At 52.5% G+C, this 26,194-nt stretch overlaps 1 protein-coding gene across 4 annotated transcripts in view; it reads left to right on the top strand.

Annotated features, from left to right (window-relative positions):
* Pald1 (phosphatase domain containing paladin 1) overlaps window positions 1-26,194 on the top strand; it is a 67,332-nt gene that overhangs the window by 37,674 nt on the left and 3,464 nt on the right. For 2 of the 4 annotated variants that reach the window (XM_031347631.1, XM_031347630.1), the window contains exons 8-19: window positions 78-229; window positions 588-687; window positions 881-985; window positions 4,210-4,305; window positions 4,653-4,781; window positions 5,238-5,354; window positions 5,443-5,598; window positions 5,892-6,074; window positions 6,999-7,139; window positions 7,355-7,426; window positions 8,905-9,045; window positions 25,123-25,278. In XM_031347631.1, coding sequence (XP_031203491.1) covers window positions 78-229; window positions 588-687; window positions 881-985; window positions 4,210-4,305; window positions 4,653-4,781; window positions 5,238-5,354; window positions 5,443-5,598; window positions 5,892-6,074; window positions 6,999-7,139; window positions 7,355-7,426; window positions 8,905-9,045; window positions 25,123-25,278 — 1,548 coding nt within the window. Of the gene's footprint in view, window positions 1-77; window positions 230-587; window positions 688-880; window positions 986-4,209; window positions 4,306-4,652; window positions 4,782-5,237; window positions 5,355-5,442; window positions 5,599-5,891; window positions 6,075-6,998; window positions 7,140-7,354; window positions 7,427-8,904; window positions 9,046-23,998; window positions 24,182-25,122; window positions 25,279-26,194 lie in introns of those variants that run through there. The other 2 variants (XM_031347632.1, XM_031347633.1) reach the window with 2 other exon arrangements.

The raw sequence follows: 26,194 nt of genomic DNA on the forward strand, positions 1-26,194 counted from the left end.
GGGGGTGGGCGGGGAACACAACTGCAGGATTTTCCCATACACTGTTGTCTGATGGTCTTTCATGTTCCCTTTTGCAGGAGACCCCCAGCCTTCTGCCGCTCAGAGGTAATCAGGGGCCTCTCCCTGCCCTCCTGTTCAGCTGCCAGTCAGGTGTGGGCAGGACCAACCTAGGCATGGTCCTGGGTACCCTCGTCATGTTCCACTACAGTAGAACCACCTCCCAGCTAGAGTGAGTGGCTGCGGGTCCCGCCTGCCAAGGGGTTGGAGGGCAGGAAGTGGAGAGGCGGGGGGGGGGGGGGGGGGGGGGGGGGGGGGGGGGGGGGGGGGGGGGGGGGGGGGGGGGTCTGCCTCTGGGATGATGGGATCACATCCAGAAGACTGCCTGAGCATCTTCGCGTCATTTGCCACAGATTGGTTTGGTGTGCTGGAGAGAGGCCACTGGACCCTTCTGGGTCTCCATTCTCCCCAGTAGAAATCATAAGTAATCTGATGCCTCCCCATGGCCGATGGGTATCCCCGGGCTGTGTAGTGATCCCTGCAGGCTGTGTTGAGGTCTCTGATTACACTTCCGATTCTCACCTTGTCAGGGCAGCCTCCCTGCTGACCAAACCCCTGCCCATGGAGCAGTTTCAGGTGATCCAGGGCTTCATGTGCAAAGTGCCCCAGGGGAAGAAAATGGTGGAAGAGGTAAGGAGCCAGGACATCAAGGGTCAGGATGGGGCAGTTGCTCCTGTTACTGCTCTGTGTGTGTGTGTGTGTGTGTGTGTGTGTGTGTGTGTGTGTGTGTGTGTCTGTGTGTGATTTTTTTCCTTCTCTACACGTCTTCTCTGAAAGTCCTCTTCCCTGTCTCACCCATTCCCTGTCCCCATTATGGTCCTAGGTGGATCGAGCAATCAGTGCCTGTGCTGAGTTGTATGACCTGAAGGAAGAGGTCCTTAAAAACCAGAGGAAGATGGAAGGCTTCAGGCCAGAGAGCTTGGAGCAGGTGAGGCCGGGAGGAGCATGCTGGACTCTGCTCGGGACTGTTGTTTTTCAGCCTGATGGCTTCTCTGTCAGTACAGTAGTTTCTGGAGGGGGGCGGGGCGGGGTGTGGATGGGGAGCGGGCAGCTGGAACAGCGGGAAAGGACGAGAGAGAGGGAAGTTTATTTTTTCTGAGCAGCTCCCTTGGCTGCAGAATAAACAGGACGGACAGAGGGGCCTGCCGAGACCTCTGGACTCTCAACGTTTCCCAGAACCTCCCAGTCGTCAGCTACACGTTAGGATAGAGAGAAACCTAAGAGTGTGAGAATCACCTTGTAAAAAAGGAAAGGCTAGTCAAGGGTGGTACAGGCTTATAAACCCCACGCTGCTGCAGAGGCAGGGGGACTGTGGGTTCCGGGACAGCCTGGGCTGCTTGGTGTGTTTTGGGTCAGCAGGGAGAGAAGGGAGGGGGAGAGAGGGAGAGAGGGAAGAAGAGAGTCTGGCTCCCCACCCCATCCCCCATCGGAAGTGGCTGTGGTTCTTTGGCACTGTTCTCTCCGTCAGCACCTTACTGTCAGCATGTGTTTTGGGCCGGCACTTCTCATATATGGACAGAGGACAAAAAAGACAGGAAGAGGCAGCCGGCCTCCTGCCGTTTAGAACACATCTCCAAGTGATCCAAGAGTTCTTGCTTGGCCCTGCCTCTTAAGGAACCTGTCCCCTTCTGACAGTGTCACCCCAGGATCCAGCCTTTGATTCAGGGGTCTCTGGGGGGACTTTCAGGATTCATGCAGGATCTCTTCCTGCAAAGGAATCTTCTGGAATTTCCATGGGGTGGGGAGGCTTGGTCCATTCCACAGCTTGAGGAGGAGGGCTGGGCCGGCTCACAGCTCCTGTCTTCAGCTCTGGGGAGAAGACGGGACCGACAGTGTTTGTGGATGGTGTATGGGAAGACTCAAAGCCCTTACAATCTTTACTTTTAATACTTAAAAAAAAAGTACAAACAAACAAACAAAAAAACCAAGTCCTTGAGAGCTGTGTTCCACGACGGGAGAACAGAAGCAAGAAACAGGATAAGCGATGCTACCTCCGGCCGGCAGCTACCTGAGCTGGCGGGCTTCTCTTCCATGGTCTGTGATTCTCCGTGTAGCCGCCCCAGCTTCTAGTTGTAGTGTGAATCCCTGGATTTTGTCATTGAGAAGAGTTTTGTCACTTAAACCTTTGACCAGGTCAATCTGCATGGGCCTGGAGAGTCACAGTTGGGGGCTCCCGACCCAGCTGCCTGGTCTCTGTCCTGGTAATGTCCCTTATGGGGATGAAGACTTGGGCATCTGCTGTGTAGATGGTCTTCATTGCCCTGTTTGTGAAGTGGGACACTCGATGATAAGTTGCTGTAGGACTATTGGGGGTCGAATGAGGAAAGACACGTGGAACACTTAGAAAAGGGCTGAGTGTCACCTGCTGCTGTCACTGGACAGGCCCCAGTGGTGGACACATGAGTTGCTTCAGGACTCCGTACTGTAATTGCATTTATCTAGAGACACTTCATCTCGCCTTATCTGGAGTCCTCTCTTGCATCTGCAGCAGGGTCGTCAAGGCCCAGGGTCATCCCCTAGTCTAGACCAGGGGTCAGAGGCCATCAGAGCAGGGCTCAGGCTGCATCTTTGTTTTGTCTTGCGGTTGGCTCATGTGTCACTGGCAGAGCTGCCATGTTGCCATGGCAACACAGAGGGGTGTGACTGAGACTGTGTCCCATTCTCCCCCTCCCATCCCCAGCATACTCAGTCTCTGGCTTTCTTTCTTTCTTTTTTTTAATTAATTTTATGTTTTTAAAGGTTTATTTATTACTAGACGTAAGTACACTGTAGCTATCTTCAGGCACTCCAGAAGAGGGCATCAGATCTCATTACCAATGGTTGTGAGCCACCATGTGGTTGCTGGCATTTGAACTCAGGACCTTCGGCAGAGCAGTCAGTGCTCTTAACCACTGAGCCACCTCTCCAGCCCCCAGTCTCTGGCTTTCTACAGAAAAAGCTGTGCAGCTCTGGAGGAGGTTCAGAGCCCCAAAGGCGGGGGTGGGGTGGGGTCCAGCTTTCCCACAGGCTCTGACCCTTCTCTTGGGCCAGTTCAGTTCAGATCTCACTCACCATCTAGGTTACTGACCTGGCTGGAGAACTGTGACATTGAGGGTCGGGGGTGGGGCACGGGCTCTTTCTGATACCCCACTGCCTGGAGGAGGCTGGGCTGGGGTTGGGAGAGAGGGAATCCTATCGTTTGCTATATTCTCTCTATGAATTAGGGGTAGTAATAGTCCCCTGGGATATCATTGTGTACGTGTGTGTGTGTGTGTGTGTGTGTGTGTGTGTGTGTGTGTGTGTGTGTGGTGTATGTGTGTGTGTGTATGTGTGTGGTGTGTGTTTATATGATGTGTGTATGTGTTTGTGTGTGTGTATGCATGTGAATGTGTGTGTGTATCTATATGTATGATATGTGTATATGTGTGTATATGTACCTGTGTGTATGTGTGTGTTCGTGTGTATGTGGGTGCATGTATGTGTTTGTGTGTATGTTTATGTGTGTGTATGATGTGTGTGTATGTGTCTGTGTGTATATGTGTGTTCATGTGTATGTGTGTGTATGTATCTATATGTATATGTGTATGTATAATGTGTATGTATGTGTGTGTATGTACCTGTGTGTATGTGTGTGTTCATGTGTATGTGGGTGTATGTGTGTGTATGTCTGTGTGTTCCTGGATCTTAAAGGAGGGCCTCCCTAAAGAAAGGGAGAGGAACCAGATGGTGGTGGCACACACCTTTAATCCCAGCACTTGGGAGGCAGAGGCAGGCAGATCTCTGAGTTCAAGGCCAGCCTGGTCTACAGAGCTAGTTCCAGGACAGCCAGGGCTACACAGAGAAACCCTGTTTCAACAAACAAACAAAGATTCAACACAGAGGAAATGGAACATGACGAGGTAGTTGTCCTGTTTTCTCCTCGCCCGTCCCTGTCCTTGGACTGGAGAGGCAGTATCCACTACAGCCACCCACACCCAGTGTGGTCACCACAGGGTTCCTTCCGTATTACGCGGGAACCACGGCAAGCGGGATAGACACAGGGAAGGACTTCCAGCCTCCCAGACTTCCAGCCTGGGATTTTCTACTCTTCTAGACACAGCTGGGTGGGTGGGGGCAGCACCATGTTTAACACCCCATTTCTCTCCCCACCCCCCCCAACTGTCCTGTCCTCAGGAATGTGGTAGTCAGCATGCTGTCCAGCAGAGGGCGCTGTGGAGCCTGGAGCTGTACTTCTATCTGATCCTATTTAACTACTATCTGCATGAGCAGGTGGGACTGAGGGAGCGCCAGCCCTCCTACCCTAGCCACAGGGACCCCAAGGGGCGGGCACTAGAGCAAAACTGTGTGTGCGCGTTGGTCCCTGAGAAAGGTTGGGAGGGGAGAACGGGTCCAGGTGAGTATTTACGCCCCTGTCCCCATTTCCCCTCTCCCCTCCCAACCCAGACCTAGGCTCTGTATCTCAGTCAGGGCAGAACGCATCCTGTTTTTCCCTGTCCTACTCGTTCTCCCCTGGATCATGATACCTTTCGGGGCTCCCTTTCTGTGACTAGGTAGGGAGGGCTTAGGGTGGGGCCCACACTCCTCACTGCCCCGTCTCTCTTGGCCTCGGGCTGCAGTATCCCCTGGCCTTTGCCCTCAGTTTCAGTCGATGGCTGTGTACCCATCCTGAGCTGTACCGTCTGCCGGTGGCGCTAAATTCAGCGGGGCCCTTGGTCCCTGGGGACCTCATCGCCAAGGGCTCCCTGGTGAGTAGCCGGGTACCTGTGGAGTGGACTGGGTTGGCTGGCCCCTGGACCCACGGAGTCCGGATTCCTGTAGAGCTAGGGAAATAATTGCTTGAGGGGTGGGGAGGCGGGGCGGGGGGGGGAGACGCTTCTCGTGTGAACACAATGTGCTGTGCTCTGGCTGCTGTCTCGGGTACATTTTCCTCAGTCTCAAAGCCCAGAGCTTCGACACAGAGCCAGACTAGACTGTAGGACATCTGAGCTGTAGCCTTTCTGGAGGCTGTGCACCACCGCATCCTTGCCAGGGCATCAATAAGGGTGCAGGTGTCCGGCCACGTATGCCCTGTATCCAGTAGGACGCCATTTCTCCCCCACCCCAATCCCACACTTCGCACTGAGACCGGCTGGGATACGGTCACCACCACTGGATAGGACAGGTGACTACGGGCTTCAGATTTGGTGTCCTCCTCCCTCCAGGAAGCAGATGATCTTGTGTCCCTGGATGCGCTCAGCACCATCAGAGAGATGGATGTAGCCAACTTCCGGCGTGTACCTCGCATGCCTATCTATGGCACTGCCCAGCCCAGTGCCAAGGTGCCCTCTCTCAGGCCCAGGGTTCAAACGTGGGGGGGGGGGCAGGAAAAGGAGAGCCCTGACCCTGATGGCTCCTTGTCCCCCCCAGGCCCTCGGCAACATCCTGGCCTACCTGTCTGATGCCAAGAGGAAGCTACAACAGGTGGTCTGGATCAACCTGAGGGAGGAGGTTGTGTTGGAGTGTGACGGTCACATGCACAGCCTGTGGCCCCCGGGACCAGCCCTGAGCCCCGAGCAGCTGGAGGTGAGGATTCTGGACTCTGCATGGTCTGAATGGGAGCCCCTCCAGGGTGAAGGGGGAGAGCCAGAGCACCCCTGTGTTCCTTTTATATGGATGGAGGAACTGAGGCTTAGAAGGGCCGTTCCAGGACTTCTATTCCTGTGTCCCCATGTTCCCATGCTCCTGTGCTTTTCTGCCTGTGTGGTGGTGGTTCTGACCAGGTGCTGGAGCTCTTGAGTTCTGACACATGGCTGCATCAGGCTTCCGCCTCTCAGGTCCGTCTCAGTGGCCTCTGCCCTCTGTCCGCCCTTGTCCAGGCTCTGGAGGCCCAGCTGAAGGCCCACCTGAGTGCTCCAGTCCCCAACACCAAGAGCCCTACCACCCCCAGGTTCCAGAAGTGCCTGACCACACAAGAGGTCTTCAGCCAGCACCAGGGAACCTGCCTGGGCCTTACCTACTGCCGTATTCCTGTGCCAGACTTCTGCGCTCCTCGGGAGGAGGTGAGGGACCGGGTCTCTGGGCTCTCTCTGGCCTGGGAAAAGCAGCTCAACTCCATAATGGGGCCAGGGGATTGTCTAATGGGGTCCCTATGAGGCCTCAGAAGCACATTCCCATCTTTTCTATGGATGTGTGCTTTCGTGCACGTGCGCGCACGCACGCGCGCCCGGGCCATTGTTCCTTGTGTATGCTACCTTCTTGTGCTTCGTGTTGTGGGGCCAGTCTGTGGGTCATATGTTGTAGGCATGTGTACCATATGGCATACGTCTGTCGAAGAAATACATGATACACGGTGCCATGGTGGTGTGGGGTGTAGTTCCCCCTGGGGTTCGTGGCATCTGTCTTGTGTTTGTGGGCTGCCTGTAAATGTTACATTCATGAGGGGTGGCTGGGCGGGGGGGTGGGGGGCGATCACTGAGAAAACCCTGTGTGACTGAAGTGTTCATGTGGCAGTGGTCTGTAACAGATGAGGCCGTCTGTGTGGTTTGCCTCTCAGGGACTTGTGGGTGTATCCGTGGGCTGTGTGTGCCTGGCATGTGTGGCCCGTGGATGTCGCTGGGATAGTTGTCAGGGCTATTGCTCTCTGTGGGCTCATAGCCAGTGGAGTGCTGACCCCTGGTGGCTGCTCAGGCAAGGACACAGCACCAGACTGGAAAACTTCGTGTGCATGAGGGATGGCATACTGAGCCCCAGCAGTGTAGAAGTGTGTTGTGTCTCCTTATATGCCCAGTCTCTGCTGCCTGGGATATAGACATGAACACGGCTGTTCATACATGCGTGGTCTTGTATGTATCCTAGTGAGCTGAACGTGCACATGAACTAGGTTACGTGTATGATGAGTGAGTCACCAGGGGACAGAAATCTGGGGTTACTATTTGGATGACGGTGGGCACCCCTGGGTTCAAACTGTGGTCTTGTCATCCCAGGACTTTGACCGGCTGCTTGAGGCCCTGCGAGCTGCTCTCACCAAGGACCCAGGCACAGGCTTTGTCTTCAGCTGCCTCAGCGGTCAGGGCCGGACCACAACTGCCATGGTGGTGGCCGTGCTGGCCTGCTGGCACATTAGGGTGGGTGTGGCCTTCTGCGTGAGGTCAGAGGTCGTCCCCAGCAGGGTTGGGTATTGGCTGTGGTGAGTGTGGAAGGGCAGAGGTCATGTCTGATGTCATCTGGGGGACCCTCTTCCATCAGTCCTGGCAGACCCTCAGCAGGGTTTCTGGGTGTCTGGGACTGTGTGGGGGAGTAGAGTAGGGAGAGGTCCCATCTCAGCTTTGTCACCCCTCAGGGCTGCCCCGAGGTGGGCGAAGAGGAGCTAGTGAGCGTGCCTGACGCCAAGTTCACCAAGGGCGAGTTTCAGGTGGGTGTGCCCCTCCCCCCACCTCCCCGATCCCTGGGAATGCTGTGCAGGTCAGAATTCTTGGGTCCTGTTGGCAGCTTGGTGGGGTGAGGCTGGCTCACTGCTTCCCAGGTGGGTGGACTGTGGCTCAGAACAGCTTGACTCTTAAGCCTGTCATAGTAGATGGGATCTGGACCCTTCCCTCCCTGGCTAGGTAATCTTGGTATCGTCCGTAACCATCTCATAGTTAGTTGCTTGAGACTCAGTTCAGCCATGGCTGGTGCTCTGTGGAGGCCTGCAAGTTACCCTGCTCTGTCGGTCCCCCTGCTTCAGCTCAGGGGCTCCGGATGGGCAGCCGTTAGCATTCAGATCCAGTTCTCTGTCTCCTGAATCTGCCGCCCGATGTCATGTGACATCTCAGATGTGTGATACCTCTTTGCACACTTGGCCTCAAGTGGTTGCATACACAGCTGAGCAGTGGCTCGCCTCACAGCCAGTTTCTGTTCACCTCTGCCACATGCTTGCCACTTGCCCTCCAGGGACTCTGCTGCCCTGACTTCTGAGAGAGGTCAAGGCTGTCTATCACGCGGTACCTCTGGGTCCCTGGGCAAGCTCCTGTTTCGACACCCTTTTTCCTTTTATGGTTGATGTTCACCCTTCTTTTTCTTTACTTAGTGTGAGGAAAATACACTAACAGAAATCGAATTCTAGGCCAGCCTGGTCTATATTGTAACTTTCAGGCCAGCTAGGGCTACACAGTGAAACCTTGTTTCAAATAAATAAATGAATGTAGCTCCTTGGTGGAGAGTTTGCCTGGCGTATGTTCAAGGCCCTGGACTGGATCCCTACCACTGGAATAGATAAGGAAGAAAAAAAAAGCAGAGGAAATGAGGGGCTGTGACTCCTGGATTCTGTTGAGAATCCCGAGCCCTGGGCTCAAGCCTAACATCAAGGCCCCTGAGAGGGAGTGGTGGCTCTTACCTGTGATCCAGCGTTTGGGTGGGAGAGGGAGGAGGCTGAGGAGTTCAAGGTCACTCTCTACCACGTAGGGAGTTGGAGGACTGCCTGGAGCATGTAAGATCTTGTCTCAAAAAAGCTCGGGGGGTGGGGGGGGAAGGGTGGCGGGGTGGCAGTGAGCTAGCTGGGTCGATAACAAGCTCGTCCAAGGGTCACAGAATAAAGAATAAGATGATTCTTTGTGAGGAGTATATTAAAGCCTAAGCTTGTAATATACTCGGAGCATTCCAAACCTTCCTGTGGTTTACTGGCATCATCTCCCTGGCTCTCCCACCATCTCTGGCTCTTCCATCATCTCCCCCGGCTCTCCTGTTGTCTCCCTGGTTCTCCTTGTCAGCACCATGCGTGCCTTCTGATGTAGGAACCTGTAAATGTGTCACCTGAGCGATACCACAGCCCCTTACTGCCCCGACGTGGGCAGGAGGGCTCAGGTTGAGGTCCCCCCTTGGCTTTCTGTCCACTCATCCCTCCTCTGGCCCCAGGTGGTGATGAAGGTGGTACAGCTGCTGCCCGACGGCCACCACGTGAAGAAGGAGGTGGATGCGGCGTTGGACACTGTCAGCGAGACCATGACACCTATGCACTACCACCTTCGGGAGATTATCATATCCACCTACCGACAGGTGAGCGCTGGCCCTGGGCCCCTACCTCCGCAGGATGGGCTGTGGTTCAGGTCGTCGGGGGTGGGGGGTGGGGGGGGTGGGGGGAGGTTGGTGGTGTGAGTTTGAGGGGGCAGCAGGTTCTGTGGGCTCTTCTTGGGGTTTTTGGTTCTTTTGTTCGGTTTGTTTGCTTTTTTGTTTTGGTGCCCCACCTCTTAGAAAGGTATGTGGACCCACTGCCCCAAGCCACTCCTACTTGCTCTACCCCCTGGGGGATAGCGTACCTATTAGAAACCTGCTGTGGGAGGGGCCAAGTAAAGAGGAATACCTGAGACCCCTGTGGGATGGGACACAATTCTACTGTGCGGTCCTGGGGTCCCAGAGGCCAAGCAGAATCAGGCAGGCGGGTGGGTGGCGCCTGTGACTGACAGTCACCAGGGGTTAAAGGTCAGTGCTGCATAGTGTGGCAGCTGTACCCCGGAACAGGCTCATCTGCACTGTTTGGGGCCTGGGTCTGCTCAGATAAATATTACTTTATTTTACATATATTTACTTATCTGTGTGCATACAGCATGAGCGTGGGGGTCACGGACAACTTGTAGGAGCTGGTTCTTCTACCATGTGGGTTCTGGGGGAATGGATTTGCGTGGCCAGCCTTGATGGTAGTCAGCCTTAACCCACCAAGCCATATTGCCAGCCCTCCAAAGTTATTTTATCCATCCATCCATCCATCCATCCATCCATCTATACCCATCTATTTATTTTTGGTTTGTTTTTTTGAGACACGGTTTCTCTGTGTAGCCCTGACTCTCCTGGAACTTTGCTTTGTAGACCAGGCCAGCCTTGAACTCACAGAAATACACTTGCCTCTGCCTCCTTAGTACTGGGACTAAAGGCATGTGCCACCACTACCCGGCCCAAGTTATTTTTTAATAACTTAATTAAATTGTAAAAATAAGGTCTCTAGAATGGTTTGGATTTAACATATGAATCCTGGGCTTGCGGCTATTTAGAAAGAATGTGCCTTTGGGTCTACCCTGGTCTCCATTGTTCCCTTCTGTTGCCTGTCTTCAGACCCGAGGGCTGGGCAGGTGGTGGAGTTTGCAGCTTTGGGACTCCGGGGTGTGGGAATTGGGTTGGTCATGGGAGCAGAGAACCCTGTTTCTCAGCCTGGCAGCAGGTGTGTAGGGGCGGTGCTGCGTGGCATCAAGAGGTGTCAGTGAATGTCACGGCTGGGTGATTTTCAGGGCAGCGTCTCCTCTGTGGCTTATAAGAGCAAGCTGTACCATGGCGTCTTGTTGAGTCTCCAGCCTTGGGGACACATGAGACACACGAGCAGAGTGATCCAGAGCAGCCTTGGCTTGGGGTTTTGGGATCAGATCCTGACTGGGTCAGAGGGTAGGTCCAGTTGGGAGGCAAGCCAGGCATGTGGGATAAGACTGAGGGAAAGTTCAGACACGAGTCTGCCCTGCGAGGGAAGGAGATGATGGACCAGGAGCTTCCGAAGTAGACTCGGCACACTCTGGATGACACAGTGTCGCTGTGATTAAGTTCCCATCTCCAGGTTCCTTTGAGTCTCGCACTGTCTTAGGGTTTCTATTGCTCTGAGGAAACGCCATGACCAAAAGCAGCTTGGGGAGGAAAGGGTTACTTCAGCCTCCAGCCTGTAGTCCACCATCCAGGGAAGGCCGGGAAGCAACTGCAAGGCAGGACCCTGAAGGTAGGGGCTGATTCAGAGGCCGTGGAGGGGCGCTGCCTACTGACTTGCTTCTCAAGGCTTGCTGGGCCTGCTTATAACAACTCAGAGCTACCTCTTCAGGGGTGTCACCATCCACAGTAGACTGGGCCCTCCCACACCAGTCACCCATCCGAAAAATGTACCACAGGCTTCCCCACAGGCCTATCTGGTCGGGGCATTTTTCTCATTTGAAGTTCTCTCTCTCTGTCTCTCTCTCTCTCTCTCTCTCTCTCTCTCTCTCTCTCTCTTTTTTTAAATATTTATTTATTTTATTTATATGAGTGCACTGCAGCTGTCTTCAGACACACCAGAAGAGGGCATCAGATCCCATTACAGATGGTTGTAAGCTACCATGTGGTTGCTGGGAATTGAACTCAGGACCTCTGGAAGAGCAGTCAGTGCTCTTAACCACTGAGCTATCTCTGTAACCCCAAGGTTGTCTCTTCTTATGTGACACTGGCTTGAGTCAAATTGGCATAAAACTAGCCAGCACACGCTCGCCGTCACAATTTGGAATCCCCATTCAGAGTGCGAGAGCTGAGGCCTATAGGTTCCGGCTGCTGGAGGCTCAGGCAGTGCTTAGACCTGCTCCAGAGGATGTAGGCCAGGCCCTGTTAGAGCCTCCTTCTCTCTGTCCCAACTCCAAAGTTCACAGGCCCTCAATTCCTGTTCCTGGATGTGTGTTGTGAGGACAGAGAGAGCAGGAAACATAGGGGGCCTGGGCTGCAGGGAGAAGCCAGAAGTTGGCCTCCAACTGCCCACGAGGAAGTCGCTGTAGGCTTCAGGGGCCGCACAGGCAAAGGTCAGGGGCCCTAAAGGTTCATAGTGGGTTTCGAGGCACTGAAGGTCACCTGGCAGCACAGTGTTGTCACCCGAAGCGAGATTGGATGGGTAGCTGGCTTTATTCCTGGGGGTTGAGGTGATAGGGATGGAGGAGGGGGAACCGAGCTGTATTTTAGGGAGGGGGGTTAGCTCCTGGATTCCTTCGCACTGGAGTGTCTAATTGAGGAAGTTGAGCAAGAGAGGCCCCTTCCCACCTCCTCATCAGGACTCCCCTCACATTTCCAAGGCCGAGTTGGTGCTGACTGGTGAATCCCCAGAGCCCCATCCTAGGGTCCATGCAGAGGATGAGAAGTTAATGCAGTTACCAGTGTGGCCACTAGGTGGCCCTAGCGAGCTAAGTTAGGTTAAATTCCTCTCCATCACTTTCCCATTGAACCTAGGGGCCTCACTGGTGTTCTGTAAATTAGTTGTGTGTGTGTGTGTGTGTGTGTGTGTGTGTGTGTGTGTGTGTGTGTGTGTTCATTTTTAAAGGAATTTTATTTACCTTAGTGTGTGAATGACGGGAGGGGATGTGTGTCACAGTGAGCATGTGGGGTTCAGAGGTTCTCTCCTCCCACCTTTAAGTGGGATCTAGGAATTGACTTGGATCACTTGCCGATACAGCAAATGCTGTTACTGGCCAAGCCACCTTTCTGGCTCCTCCCACCTTGTTTTGAGACGGGGTGGTCGTTTATTGGCTAGGTAGCCCTGAGCTTCACGATGTGCTCCTGTCTCCACCTCTCCATCTTTCTGTGGGAATGCTGGAATTACAGGCAAGAGCTACTGTATCTGGCTTACTACAGGTTCTGGGCCTTCAAACTTGGGACATCACACTTGTATGCAAGTACCTGGCCATCTGAGCCATTTCTCTAGCCCCCTAGGACAAGTTCTTTTTAAATATATGTATTTAAATAAATAAATTATTTTAAATAATATACATTATTTTATGTACGATGTGTTTTCCTGCATGTATGCCTATGTGAGGGTGTCAGATCCTCTGGAACAGGAGTTACAGAGTTGGGAATTGAACCTGTGTCCTCTGAAGGAGCAGTCAGTGCTCTTAACCGCTGAGCCATCTCTCCAGCCCCCCTAGGGCTAGTTCTTAAAGGTACCTTAGAGTAAGAGATCTTGAGGATTTTCATCTGCCTGTGTAAGAGGTAAATGGGGGAGCTTTTAGAATCTGGGGCTTGAGTCCCTCCTAGAGCTCACCTCGGTTTGCTTTGTGCCCAGTGTGTAAATCCAGCTTTGAAAATTTGCCCAGGGGAGGGAGGGGGAGTCCAGGGTGCAGCCAAGGCTGAATGTCATCTAAAGTGACCCCCCCGTGGTCTCCCTCCTCCGGTCTCCCTCCTCCGTACTTCAGATTGCCCCGTGGGCTTGCCAAAATGCAGATGGCTGGGACCAAGCCAGAGTTTCTGGAGGCTCCACAGTGCTGAGACTCCAGTTCGCGTGGCTTGGTATTGGAATGACATGGGACCTGGGCCACCCGGGGGCTTTGCTCTGTTGCAGCCAAGCTTACGGAGATGCAGTTCACATACTGCCCAATACATGTGTTTAGAGTACACTTATCCCTGGTTGCCATTGCAGTGGGGGCAGTTAGAGCATGGCCAGGACCACAGAAAGAAACTTCACACCTTTGGTCATCGGTCCCCAGCCACATGCAGCTCTGTGTTTCCTGTTGAGTCTTTTGGGTTTTTTACAGAGACAGCAGTGTGTCTAACATGTCTCATAATAATGGAATGACGTACTTATTTTTGTGTTGTAGATTTTCTTTTTCTTTTTTTTAAGACAGGGACTCACGAAGCTCTGGATAGCTTGGAACTCACTCTGTAGACCCTGGATAGCTTGGAACTCACTCTGTAGACCGGCTTGCCCTTGAACTTAGAGATTCACTTGCCTTTGCTTCCCGAGTCCTAGGATATAAGGCATGCGCCATGGCACCTGGCTGTTGCTTTAATTTTTGACCCAGGGTTTTCCACATCCTGGGCTTGGAATTCCAGATGGATCTGAGAATGACCTTGACGTTCTGATCCTCTTGCCTCTGCTTCCTGAGTAGTGGGGAGGGGAGATCAAACCCAGTCTGTTTTTGACTCAGCTCTCACACCACAACCATCCACAGAGACCACTGCGATGTCAGAAGGTGTAAGGAGAGCCAGGGGATCTCATTCCCCTTCTGTCCTCTGTGGTACCCACAAAATGGCCTAGACGAACGCAGACACACGCACATACACATAAGTAAAGCTAAATCGTTAAAGAAGGGAAGAAGTAGCCTCAACTAAGCGTCAACTCTCATTGGCACTGTTATCCCTTCCTAACAGAAGGGATAGTTAGTGACCAGAAAGTCGAACGTCTGTTAGCTCTGCTTGAACGTTAGTGCCGGGAAGGTCTACATTCCTGATTTCTCATGGCCCCGAGGTTTGAGGAGGGCAGCTTTTGGAGACTTGGATGTTCCCTCCGTTAGCAAGAAGGGCAGTCCTTCCTCCAAGGTCTTCTGCATGTATCGTTGTAGAAAGGCCTGGGCTTGTGTTCTGCCTGAGATCATGGTGGGCTGAGCTGTCTCTCCTGAGCTGTTCCAGATGCTCAGCTCAGAAGCCCACAGCGCAGGCCAGCTCTACACATGCGCAGTAGGGGCTCCGGCCAGGTCTATACATGCGCAGTAGGGGCGCCGGCCAGGTCTACACACGCGTGAGAGTACAGGGCTTCTACAAAGCATTTCCAAACTGTGAAAAGTCACACTGTTGCTGCCCTGTGGAGACCGCTGTGATCAGAGTGGACAGCGGGACCAACTCTGTTCAGTGGACACACAGAGAACCACGTTCCGTCAAAGAGGTGAGGAGCCAGAACAGATCAACAGGTGGAAGATGGGGGCGTAGATGTTGAAGGAGAGGATTTTTCTGCCTCTGACTGTTCATGTCTCTACCTGCCAGGCTGAACCGTGCCCCTCTCATGGGTCAGTGTTTGGGAGTCTTCAGCGTTATACTCATAGGGCTGGGCTCAGTGTTGGGGTTCAGGGTCTCCACGTAAATCGTACGGACACAGATCTCAGTTAAATAAGAATAGTTTATTGAACGCACACCTCAAGACTGATCGATCAGGACCACAAAAAGGACTTGGGAGCCTAATTTTTGGTACCTGTCTGTTCCCAGGTTAGTCTTATAAAGGGAAACAAACAAACAAACAAACAAAAAACTAGTGAGCTCATACACAGGTGCAGGAAGTGTTGCCCAGTGGTCAGCTCTGACTTAAGCCATTGTAAACATTGAAGACATTTAGACAGTTCATATTGGCCTTTAACTTGATGGGTCCTTTGCAGAGCTTTGTGGAATTTCCTAAGATTAACAACCCTCATACTGAACATTCAGAACATAACAGGCTATATGGTCAGCATGACCCTGCTCTGAGTTAAGTCACTTCTCTGTGTCAGTGACTGGCAGATCTGTTTCTGTATAGCCCTGGCTGTCCTGGAACTCACTCTGTAGACCAGGCTGGCCTTGAACTCAGAAATCCGTCTGCCTCTGCCTCCCAAGTGCTGGGATTAAAGGCGTGCGCCACCACTGCCCGGCTCTGGCAGATCTGTTACCAGCAACAATATGAAAAAGCTGGCGGGCATGGAACAAAATGGCTACAGCTAGGCTGGGAGTGTGTGTGAGTCAGACCTCAACTTCCCCCCTTTGAATTGATCCAGTGAGTCATTTCATTGACTCATATTTTCTCTGAGGCCAGGGGGACTAACTAAACAAACTTTGATATCAGCCTTGGTTGGCATTTTGTCGGCTTAAACATTTGAAATTTTGAGCTCCCTTAATAAGTACTGCGGCTCTCATGCTAGGGGACCCTGCTATGGCCAGTTATCCAGGGACCTAATATTTTATAGCTCTGTGTAGCAGAAAAGTTACATATTTTGTTCCCCACAATCAGGGTCTCCATTTGAGGGCCAGACATATATCTGAAGGGGAGCTAAACTATTTTCCATACTCTGGATCCTATATCCAAAAAAACCCAAAGGGTGAAGGAACTGCAGCCTTTGGACGCTTATTCCATTTGGCCCAAACAATTTACATAAGTCAAAGGTGAAGGTGGGGGAACCTTTCCCAACTACTAGACGATTTTTTTTTTCTTCTGTCCCTAGTCTGTATTTGTCTCAGCAGATTTTCACCTGGCTGATAGACCCCATCCAGGGATCCCCTGTGGAGCTGCTGAACTCTGGACTTGCTGAAAGCTGATGTTAATCAGTATAGCTGATGGGATTGCTTCCTGTCTTTCAGTTGGATCAGCTAAGCAGAGGGCATGAAACAAACAAACAAAAAAAAATGGCTGGAGCTATGCTCAGCATAAACACTCAGCAGAGGGGAGGGCCCTGGGGGCATCATCTCTGGGCCTAGTGACCTCTAACATTGCTCAGAGCTTCAAAATGCCCTGGAGTCCAGTGTGTATCTACAGATGAGGCCGTGGACCATGTAATGGGAGGGCAGGCTACACGAAGTCCCTTGTGAGTTAGTGGCAGAGCGGGCATGGGAAGCTAAGGTCTTCACTCTTAGACTCATGCCCCTCCCTGATCTATGTTGAAGTTGAGCTCACCATCTCTAGACGGCTCTGAGGGAGGCTTGCTCCGGCTCTAGATTGGGGGCCGTTTCTTCCTTAACTCAACCTATGAACTGACTCCTAGAAACTGGCAGCCGGGTCTGACCTTCAATATCTTTTTTTTTTTTTAAAGAATTATTTGTTTATTTTATATGAGTACACTGTAAGCTGTTCTTAGGCACACTACAGGAGGGCATCCGATCCCATTACAGATGGTTGTGAGCCACCATGTAGATGCTGGGAACTGAATTCAGGACCTCTGGAAAACCGCTGAGCTGTCTCTCCAGACCCTGACCTTCAATATCTTAAGGTTTAGCCGGGCGGTGGTGGTGCATGCCTTTAATCCCAGCACTTGGGAGGCAGAGGCAGGTGGATTTCTGAGTTCGAGGCCAGCCTGGTCTACAGAGTGAGATTCAGGACAGCCAGGGCTATACAGAGAAACCCTGTCTTGAAAATCCAAAATATCTGTCTGTCTGTCTATCTGTCTATCTATCTTAAGATTTAGTCAAGCTCTCGCCTTCCAGTTTTAAACCGGAGGTCCACAGCTGGTCTCTGCCGGAGCCTGGAAAGCTTTGCACTGAGCGCACCGAGTAAGCCAGTGGACTCTGTGGGGGTGGCAGATGCTGCTCAGCTCTGGATGGAAACAGGCCCAGGCTCCATTTGGGATGTACCTCCTCCATCAGACTCACTGCCTGGGAATGTCCCAGTCGACATTCCACCCATTTCAAGTTTTCCCTCGACCTTCTGCCCATCTTGGTTTTTCTCAGCTTTGAGACTGAAGATCCCAACAGCATGTGGTAACTTGGCTTCTGCCCCACCTCCCACCTCCAGAACCAGTCTTTCCCAGCCCCCTGCCTGCTTCAGCAATCCTCTTACACGTTAATCAGAAGCCGTTAAGAACACATAGCTAGCATTCGGCATTGGGGCAGCTTTTGGCATAAAGTGACCCCAGGGCCGCAGAGAAGTAGGAAAATGGGAGGTCTCTGCTCTTTCTCATGGTTCAGGAAGGAGCCGTCTGTGTGTGATCCTCTGTGTGTGACATGAGCATGTACAGCATGGAAGTCCGTATGTGGCTGGCTTCTTAGGTGTGGCATAGTCGAAATGGCCCTGGGGTGCAGCGGGGCTCCTAGAGCTTGCTGAGCTGAGCCACCATGACTTTAATTTTAACCTTTTCATTCCAACTTTGTACACGAGAACTCCTTTCCTCCCAGGTGGGACAGTGTAGGCTCCGAGTACTCAATGGCTGTGTCTGAGGCTAGACTCACTTGGTGTGTGCTGACGATGCTGAATCAGACCCAGGAGAAGGCTGCGCCAGGCAGGCTGTGTTCTAGCGAGGGGAAGAGAGGCCCATGAGTGCCTGTCTCAGCTCCTGAGCAGTTCACAGTGGTGGCTGATGGCCCTTCCTACCACTGTGACTGACTGGTGTTGTATGGTGTAAGTCAAGTGGGAGTCCTTCTGGGCCAGTCTTATTCATGTCTGCCTTTACTTACCTCAGTTGCCTGGCCTTAGAGGCCCAGCTCAGCCATGCCTCTCTATTTTCCAGGGTAACTATGAGGCTTCATCTAGGCCTGATTGCAGTGTGTGTGTTTGGACACGCGTGTGTGTGTGTGTGTGTGTGTGTGTGTGTGTGTGTGTGTTTGCACACGCGTGTGCATGTGTGTGCGAGCATGCAGGACAGGGTGTCTGTTAGACACGCGCATGCATAGCATAATATAAATAAATGGTCCTGGGGCGAGGAGGGTATGTGTACTAGACTTAGAAGAGTCACAGGACCAATTCTAGCACACAAACTGTTGTGATTATAAAAAAATAAAGAGGTATAAGAACATGTTCTAAGGTGGTGTGGGGGAGGTATGGGGGAAGGGGGTACCTCAGCAGGCCCGTGCTGAGGTAACCCTTCCCCCCTGAGGGACTAGCCAGCCACATAACGGTATACTATAGAATAGAATATATTCAGGGCATGGGGAGGGGAAGTTAAGAGGGTAGTAGAGGCAGAGAAGAGAGAGGAGAGAAGTAGAGGCCAGCCATGACCGAGTGGAGAGAAGGGGGAAGGGAATGGGGAGAGAGGGGGAGCAAGGGGGCCAGAGGCAAGGGAGAGAAGCAAGAGTAAGAGAATAAGGGAGGGGTCAAGCAGCCCTTTTATAGTGGGTCAAGCCTACCTGGCTATTGCCAGGTAACCATGGGGGCGGAGTCCAGACAGAATACCTACACACACATTTTTAAAAAACCTGCGTCATATGAAAAAGAAACGGAGGGGCCTGGAGAGGTGGCTCAGCAGTTAAAGAGGGCCGACTGCTCTCCCCAAGGTCATGAGTTCAAATCCCAGCAACCACGTAGTGGCTCACGGCCATCCGTAATGAGATCTGGTGCCCTCTTCTGGGGTGTCTGAAGATAGCTACAGTGTACTTACATATAATAAATAAATAAATCTTAAAAAAAAGGAAAAAAAGAAAGAATGATGGTCTTTTGAGCCAGGCAGTGGTGGTGCACGCCTTTAATCCCAACACTTGGGAGGCAGAGGCAGGAGGACTCCCGAGTTCGAGGCCAGCCTGGTCTACAGAGTGAGTTCCAGGACAGCCAGGGCTACACAGAGAAACCCTGTCTCCAAAACAAAACAAAACAAAAGACAGTCTCTTGACATGAGCCACTTTGTGAGGCTGGAGTGGATAGGAGACGGCTGGGACCGGTGTGAGAAGCCTGGGCCTACTGAGGTAGTCCTTCATGGCCAGCAGTCCCCCAGGTTGATCTAGCTGGGAATCAGTTGTTTCCTTTTGGACTTGGAAAGCCAAAAATATTTAAGACAGAAATCAAGGAAGCCCTGCTAGACACATTAATGCCAGCAGGCAGTTTCCTTGGCTATGGCTGGTGACTGTCACTCTTACTCTGCTGTCAGTAAAGTAGTCTGTGGTACCTACCGTCTCTCTGCCTTGCAGAATGAGCGTGAGAAGAAGCTGAAGGGAAGCTGGCTGCAGGTGCCCTTTGCTTTCTGAAGAGGGCCTTGCAGAGAACGTACTGCTTTGCCTTTCTGAGGACTTAGAGCCTTGGGGCTCTAACGAAGGAGGTCAGGGGAAGGTTCCATTAGACTCACTCTCCTGAAGAAGAAACCGTGGCCTGTGGGAGATCTGTGCCAGCCTGGAGGCAGGGTCAGAACGTTATCTAACACTTGGCCTTATAGTCCTTTCCCTCCGTGGTGGCACCAGGACCCAGGGGATAATTTCATGGTCACAGTAAGAGGACGGATGACGGATGGATGGACGGACGGGGCGTGGTGGGTTGCTTCTGCCTGCGCACTGTCTTGGTTAGGTGGAATAGGCTTATCGAACAAGAGCTGCCTGGAGGCAGAAAGATTAGCTCACCGCCCCAGGGGCTAAGGTCATTTCCTAAGAAAAGCAGAAAAGGAGCTGGCTCAGACCCTGAGCCCCTGGCGGGTCAGGCTTTCTCGGCCTCTCTAAGACTCAAACCAGTGCTGTCCCTAGAGACCTCATTCCAGCAGATAATGGGTCTCCAGGGCCCAGCCCCCGCAAGTAGAGTAGCCTCGGAATGTTGTGAACGGTCACATAAGATGTGACAGGCGGAAGGACTGTTTGCTTAGGCTCTTCACGCCCGGCTCAGAGTGGAGTCAGTGAATTGGTTCCACGTAGGGACCGTGGCAGCAGCTGTGTCCTTGCGCCTCTTTCTTCCCGCTGCTGGCTGGTCTGGAAGCCTTTTGGCCCCACAGGGGACTTTCCTGCTGTGTCTAGCACAGTCTCTGTGCATCACTAGACTTGGGTCACAGGGTCAATTCTACCATCCCCTGGCCCGGGTGTCATCTCACCAAGACCTGCCTCTCAAGGGAGCAGCTAGCACTGGACGGAGTGCCTGGTTCTTTGTGTAGGCCCATTTTTACAGCCCAGCTCCCAGAACCCTGCCTGACACAGCAGGGCTCTGCAGTGCCTTATGTAGCCAGTGGGCGGTACAGAGCAGGTAGAATAAAATATTTGCATAAATAGGAAAATTGGCCTGTTTGCCGTCCACTCTGGCTTAGTCCATTGGCACCAGTCTTCCAGGACAAGCCGTTCTCAAATGAAGGAAGGGGCCCTGAGCATGGAGGTAGGCCAGGCAGGGACTGTCACTGGTGTGAGGTGGCTGGGAGCACTTGATGAGGGGAGGGGAGCCTCTGGAAGTGTGTTAAGGGGTACCAGGAGGATTTCCTGATTGAAATGTGAATGGAGGAAGGGACAGTTTGAAGGTAGAGCCCAAGTTCAGCTCCCAAAGCTTGAAGGAGGTTGTTGTCCCTCGGTTGGCACACTTACGGGTCTTGCAGTTTTTGGGGGTGGTGCTCTCAGGAAACTGTTAGGGCGTAGGTGATGAATTTTGGGGTACCTGAGGTAACCACTGGAGTGTCGTGCAGGCACTTGTATGAAAGCATGGGTGGGGTTGGGGTGGAGGAGCCTCCCAGGACCTTTCGAGAGTCTAGATTCTCAGAGCTGACTGGAAAGTGCTTCGGGAGGAGACTGCCTGGCAGAGAGTTGCTCACGGGATAGCCACCCAGACTCTAATGCAGACGTTTGGGGTGGGAGTGAGGGACAGAGAGGCCTAAAACTGATGTCAACTCCCTCATCCCACCCCGCCTCCGCGCCCACCCCAGACTTCCATAGCTCTTTGGGGAAGGCTGGGCCTACTACAGTGAAGCACTTAGAAACACTGCCTTCATCAAAAGGCCTAGACTTGAGAAAGCAGAGGAGGCCAAGGGAGGGAAGATGGCGGGGCCTAGATGCCCAGAGCAGACTGTGGGTCCTGGGGCTTGACCTGAGCCTGGAGGAACAAGCTGACTGGAGCCAGGTAGAGAGGAAGGCCCTTTGGGCAGAGGGAGTAGAATGGGTGAGGGTGCAGCAGCTTAGCCTCACGTTTACTCCTGATGGCTCAGCAAAGAGCTTTCAGACATACTGACAAAGCAAGACTTATGCCCATGCTAGACGGGTCAGAGGTATGCGAAGCCTGCGGTCCCCACAGTGCTGGCATCTCTCCTGGGCCCCATTCTATTTCAGGTTTCAATCCCAAGGGTCCAGGAAACCTTTGTCCAGCTTCATGGTAGCTAATGACAGCCTGGCTGGCTGGACACACTAAAAAAACCAGCTGGGCTATTTTTACGTATAGGAGGTGGCCCGGTGCCCCCTCCCAGAACTGTGCCAGCACAGGGTGCTTTGAAGAAAAGTGGATTGTGACGGGCAGATGGGCCATTGTCTCAAATCACAGCCCTGTGGCCAGAGGCAGGATGTGTCCATGGGAACCTCCTGGGGGTGTCGGGCAGAATCTTCACACAGTGTCTGAATTTAGAGATAATTCTACCCTTGAAAGACTCCCTCTGTCTCCCGCCGGATGCGCCTCAGACCTCACCATCCTTGCTGGTGTCTTGGGGCAGTGCTGGTGTGGTGTGGTTGTAGCCAGGTGAGAGCTGGCTACTCCTCCTGAACCTTAGTGGAAGGAGTTTAAGATGGCTTTTCCAAGGAGCACTGGGTGACTTCTGTCCTTCTGAAAGCACTCCGGGGCCGGGTAGGAGACAGGAGAGGAGAAGCAGGCTGAGGCTTGGGACCACGTGACTAGTACACATACAGTCAGCCATACAGTCAGACCAGCTCACCATCCTGTGAGACAGCAGGACTTCACTGTGTTGGCCAAGTGGCCACTATCTGGCCATCTTTACATTCTATACACTTTAATATATTGTATTTGTTTATATGTTATATAATTTATCAATATTAACATATTACATAAAGCATTAAAATATTTTAATATATGATACATATTAATATCAATATATAAATGTACTAAATACATATAAATAGTACATTTGTATTGCATATACTATTTATATATGTAATATATAAAATATATAACTTAATTATGTGTATTTATACATTAATATATATTTTAAATATATTTTAAAATATTTTAATATTTTTTCTGTTTCCTTTTATCTGCTGCCTAGCTTCTTTCTTTCTTTCTTTTCTTTTTTAAAAAGATCTTATTGATTTATTTTATGTATATGAGTACACTGTAGCTGTCTTCAGACACTCCAGAAGAGGGCATTAGATCTCATTACAGATGGTTGTGAGGCATCATGTGGTTGCTAGGAATTGAACTTGGGACCTCTGGAAGAGCAGTCAGTGCTCTTAACCTCTGAGCCATCTCTCCAGCCCTGCTGCCTAGTTTCTAAGCAAAATTGATTTTAATTAATTAATTAATTAATTTAAATTTATTTATTTATTTATTTATTGGTTTTTCGAGACCGGGTTTTTCTGTATAGCCCTGGCTGTCCTGGAACTCACTCTATAGACCAGGTTGGCCTCAAACTCAGAGATCCACCTGCCTCTGCCTCCCAAGTGCATGCACCACCACTGCCTGGCTACTTTATTTTATTTTAATTTGAGCACACTATGCTAATTCTGGAAAGCATATGCAGTCGTCGAACACCCCTGCAGACAGTTGTTCTGGCCCTTCGTCTGTAGGAACCTCTTGGCTTCTTCTAAGCTCTGAGCCCCCATCTCTGCGTCTCTTCCTACTTCTAAGATAAGATAGCCAACCAAGGCACTTCAGGGAGAAAGCGCCTAGTTGGCTCAGGGTTCCAGGATACCGTCTACTGCTTCCAGGAGTCGAGGCGGCAGGAGTTCAAAGCAACCAGTACCTTCCCACCCACAGTCAAGACCAGAGAGCGTTGGATTAATGCATGGCAGTGCGGGGCTGGCTCTCCCCCTCATTCATTCCAGGACCTAGCCTGTGATATGGTGCCGCTAGCATTCCGAGTGGGCTTCCCCAACAAAGAGATTTCCTCCCGGGCACGCTCCCAGGCCAACCTGATCTAGACAATTCCTCACTGAGGCTCCTTTCCCAGGTGATGTCCACGTTGTGTCAAGTCCACAACAGTCAAAACTGAGCAGCCTGTCTTCCTGTTTCTAGTCTGACTGTCCAAGCTGCCACGCTTTTCCACCCTGGGGACACACCTTCCTCCTGACCCCAGCCTACCTCCGGGTGCCTGCTACCTCTTCTTCCTCACCCTGAAGATCACTTTCTCTTACTCGCCTTCCCAACCCCCCTCACCCCCCAGCCATGTCCCTTTGCTTTGAAGTTACTGGAGCCTCCCAGAGGGCAGGGTGGGTCGCTCTCACCGTGGTGGCCTCCGACCCGTCTAGTCAGTCCTTGGGGCAGTGTGGCTCATAGGTGCCTTCTCACCAGTTCCCTGAAATGTGGAGGCCTAGAGGCTAATGGCAGAACTGGAGCCAGCTTGTGAGTCTGGCTGTCTCCCGGGAAGCCAGAGCACTGTCCCTGTCCCCAAGCCCTTTCTTGTACAGCCTGTACTCGCTCCCCTCGAGTTGCCTCAAACATCGAATTGGCGCTGTGCAGGCTCTCTCCAGCTGTGAGTTTTAGGGCGCTGGGCCATGTCACGTCTGGGGTGGGGTGACCCTGGAGTTTTCCCAGAGTATGTAGGCCAGTGCCGTGTGTGTGTGTGTGTGTGTGTGTGTGTGTGTGTGTGTGTGTGTGTGTGTTCACGGAAAGGCTTCCATCTGCAGCCCAGCTGTTGGGAGAGCAGCTCTCTCTGGCCCCTTGGGGCTCACTGTGTTCTTCCACAAATAGTGCCATCACTTGAAGGACCCCCCTCCCCCCACTCCCATGCCACACTATATTTCTGGATCAGAGAGGTGTGGTGGGCCTGGGTGGAGGCCTGAGGGTGTGGAGGTGAGATAGTTCAGGTCTTGGTGACCTCCCTCTGGGATTCACTTGTGAGTGTCCCTGGCATGTTTCCCTACCCAGGAGAACCTTGCAAGCATTTCCCCTTAAAGTCCCCCTTTCTCTTGAGCACAGGTCTCCCACCACATCTTCCTCCAACAGGCTGCTCGCACTACCAAACCTTCAATGACTGACTTCCAATGCTGCATCCCACGGTGCCCAGTTTTGGCTCTGAGTCATCCCAGCGCCCACACCTGCCCACACCCTGCCCCTCTGAGACTCTCATTGGCTGATCTTGGGTGAACCCTGGGCACTTGCATTTTAAGGTGACATTGGTAGCATCCTCCTTCCTCCCAGGCTAGCAGGCCACAGCTCCCTCATACATTTGTCACTGTCCTTTTTGCTGGCCCGAGGGGGTTCACATTCTCACTGTCAGGTCCACGAGGTTCTTGATGCCCGCCCGGACACCCATCTTCCCTAGGGAGCTTCCCATTTATCAGTGTTGCCACCTCCTATCCTCTGGCATGTGACCTAGTATGGTACCATACTAGAGATGATGCCTGGGGAGACCGACAAGCCTGAGCTCATGAGCCTGTGCTCTATCCCCCGGGCCTTTTCCTCTCTTTTATCGGTCCCCAAACTTGGGTGGATCTCTAAGGGCTGTGTGTCCATCCCTCCCACCTCAGATCCAGGACTGTGGAGAAACAGGCCAGGAAGTCAGTGGGCAGGTGGGGTCAGTTACCAAGATCGGCTTTCTCCCCTTTCCAGTCAGAAAGGATCTGGGCTAAGGAGGAGATTGTAGAGGCTGTCTCAAGGCAAGAGCTCTATGCCATTGGTCCCTGCCAGGCCTTGATCAGAGCCTCATCTGCCTCCACAGGAATGGTAGGGGTACTGGGAGAGAAGAGACAGTCCTGGGACTCTGGGGACTATGTTGTCAGGACTCGGCAACAGGGTTCTTCCTAGGGTATTGTGAGCTGGGCATCACACCCTCTATACCTCAGATGCCCCCTAGCTTTCAGCAGACAGCCTGGCTTTGGAGCAGAGAGGAAGTAGAGGCCTTTCTTCTCAGTAAGAAGTGGGTTTGAGACTCCCATGCCCCCAGGAACTGGTGGGCCCTGTGGGTCTTCTCAGGGTCCAGGCCAGGCAGCACCCTGGACCCTGCCACTGAAATCACCCTGCTTGGGTGCTCAGGCTGTGAGTGAGCATGTCTGTGTTAAACATTGGTTCTCCCCGTTGACACCGTCCTCCTTGTCCTCCAGGCAAAGGCCACCAAAGAGGCACAGGAGGCTCAGAGGTTGCAGCTGCGGAGCCTGCAGTACCTGGAGCGCTATATCTATCTGATCCTCTTCAATGCCTACCTTCGCCTGGAGAAGGCCTGCTCCTGGCAGAGGCCTTTCAGCACCTGGATGCGGGAGGTGAGAAAGGGATGCTGAGACGGACAGGCCCGGGGGTGGTGAGCTCATAAAGCCAGTTGTATCTTTCCCTCTGGTCCCTCTCTTAAGTCACAGATGACAGGCTCCCATATGGAATCCCCTACTTTCCTAAGGGATTGGCTCAGTTCAGCTACTGTGTCCCTTGCCTAGTGTCAGACTAGGTAGACAGCTGATAAGTACGGCAGCTGAGTACATGAATGGTGGGGGAGGGAGACATGGGTGTGAGATGGGCACCTGCTAGGAGCTTGCTCTGTGTGTCTCATGGCCAGCACTGCCTGGACACCTGGACACTTTGGTCCGTTATTTTCTTCAACTCCCATCCGTCCTCTACGAAGGCCAAGGGCAAGGTTGTTTGTCCCTATCTTGTGTCTTACCAAACGACTTTGGATGTGGATGAGGTGGCCAGCCTTGTAAACAGTAGAATAGTATCAAAAGGTGTTAGTGCCATGTGGGAAAGTAGTGGCAGCTCTGTGACCTATGTGTAGTGCCTCTGCCAGACCTGGCAAGAGCTTTAGGTAAGAGGGGTCTGTGCAGAGGTTCGGGGACTTCTTTACAATTGTCATGGAAACCGGTTATGGCTCCCTTTTTTTTTCTTGGGACCTCTGTCATCCTTCTCTGCTTGGACTTCCATTACAACCTGGCACCTGCTGGTCAAGAGAGAGGTCTCTTTCCTCCCAGAAAAGTAGCCTGCAATTACCCCTCAGCCAGGAAGCGGGCCCTGCTGACACCCCGGTCCGTCAGCTGTGGTCATACGGTTTCAGGTCCACAGCTCCCAGGATGTGAGTGGGTTGGGGAATGGAGCCAGGGAACTCAGCCACAGTGGGCTATAGTGCCATGGACCGGGATTTCTCGCGGGGTCCCTGTTCCGCGGGACAAGGGATTCTGGCCAGGTGGGCAT

Source organism: Mastomys coucha, unplaced genomic scaffold (genome assembly GCF_008632895.1).
Source record: "Mastomys coucha isolate ucsf_1 unplaced genomic scaffold, UCSF_Mcou_1 pScaffold3, whole genome shotgun sequence".
Taxonomy (NCBI): domain Eukaryota; kingdom Metazoa; phylum Chordata; class Mammalia; order Rodentia; family Muridae; genus Mastomys; species Mastomys coucha.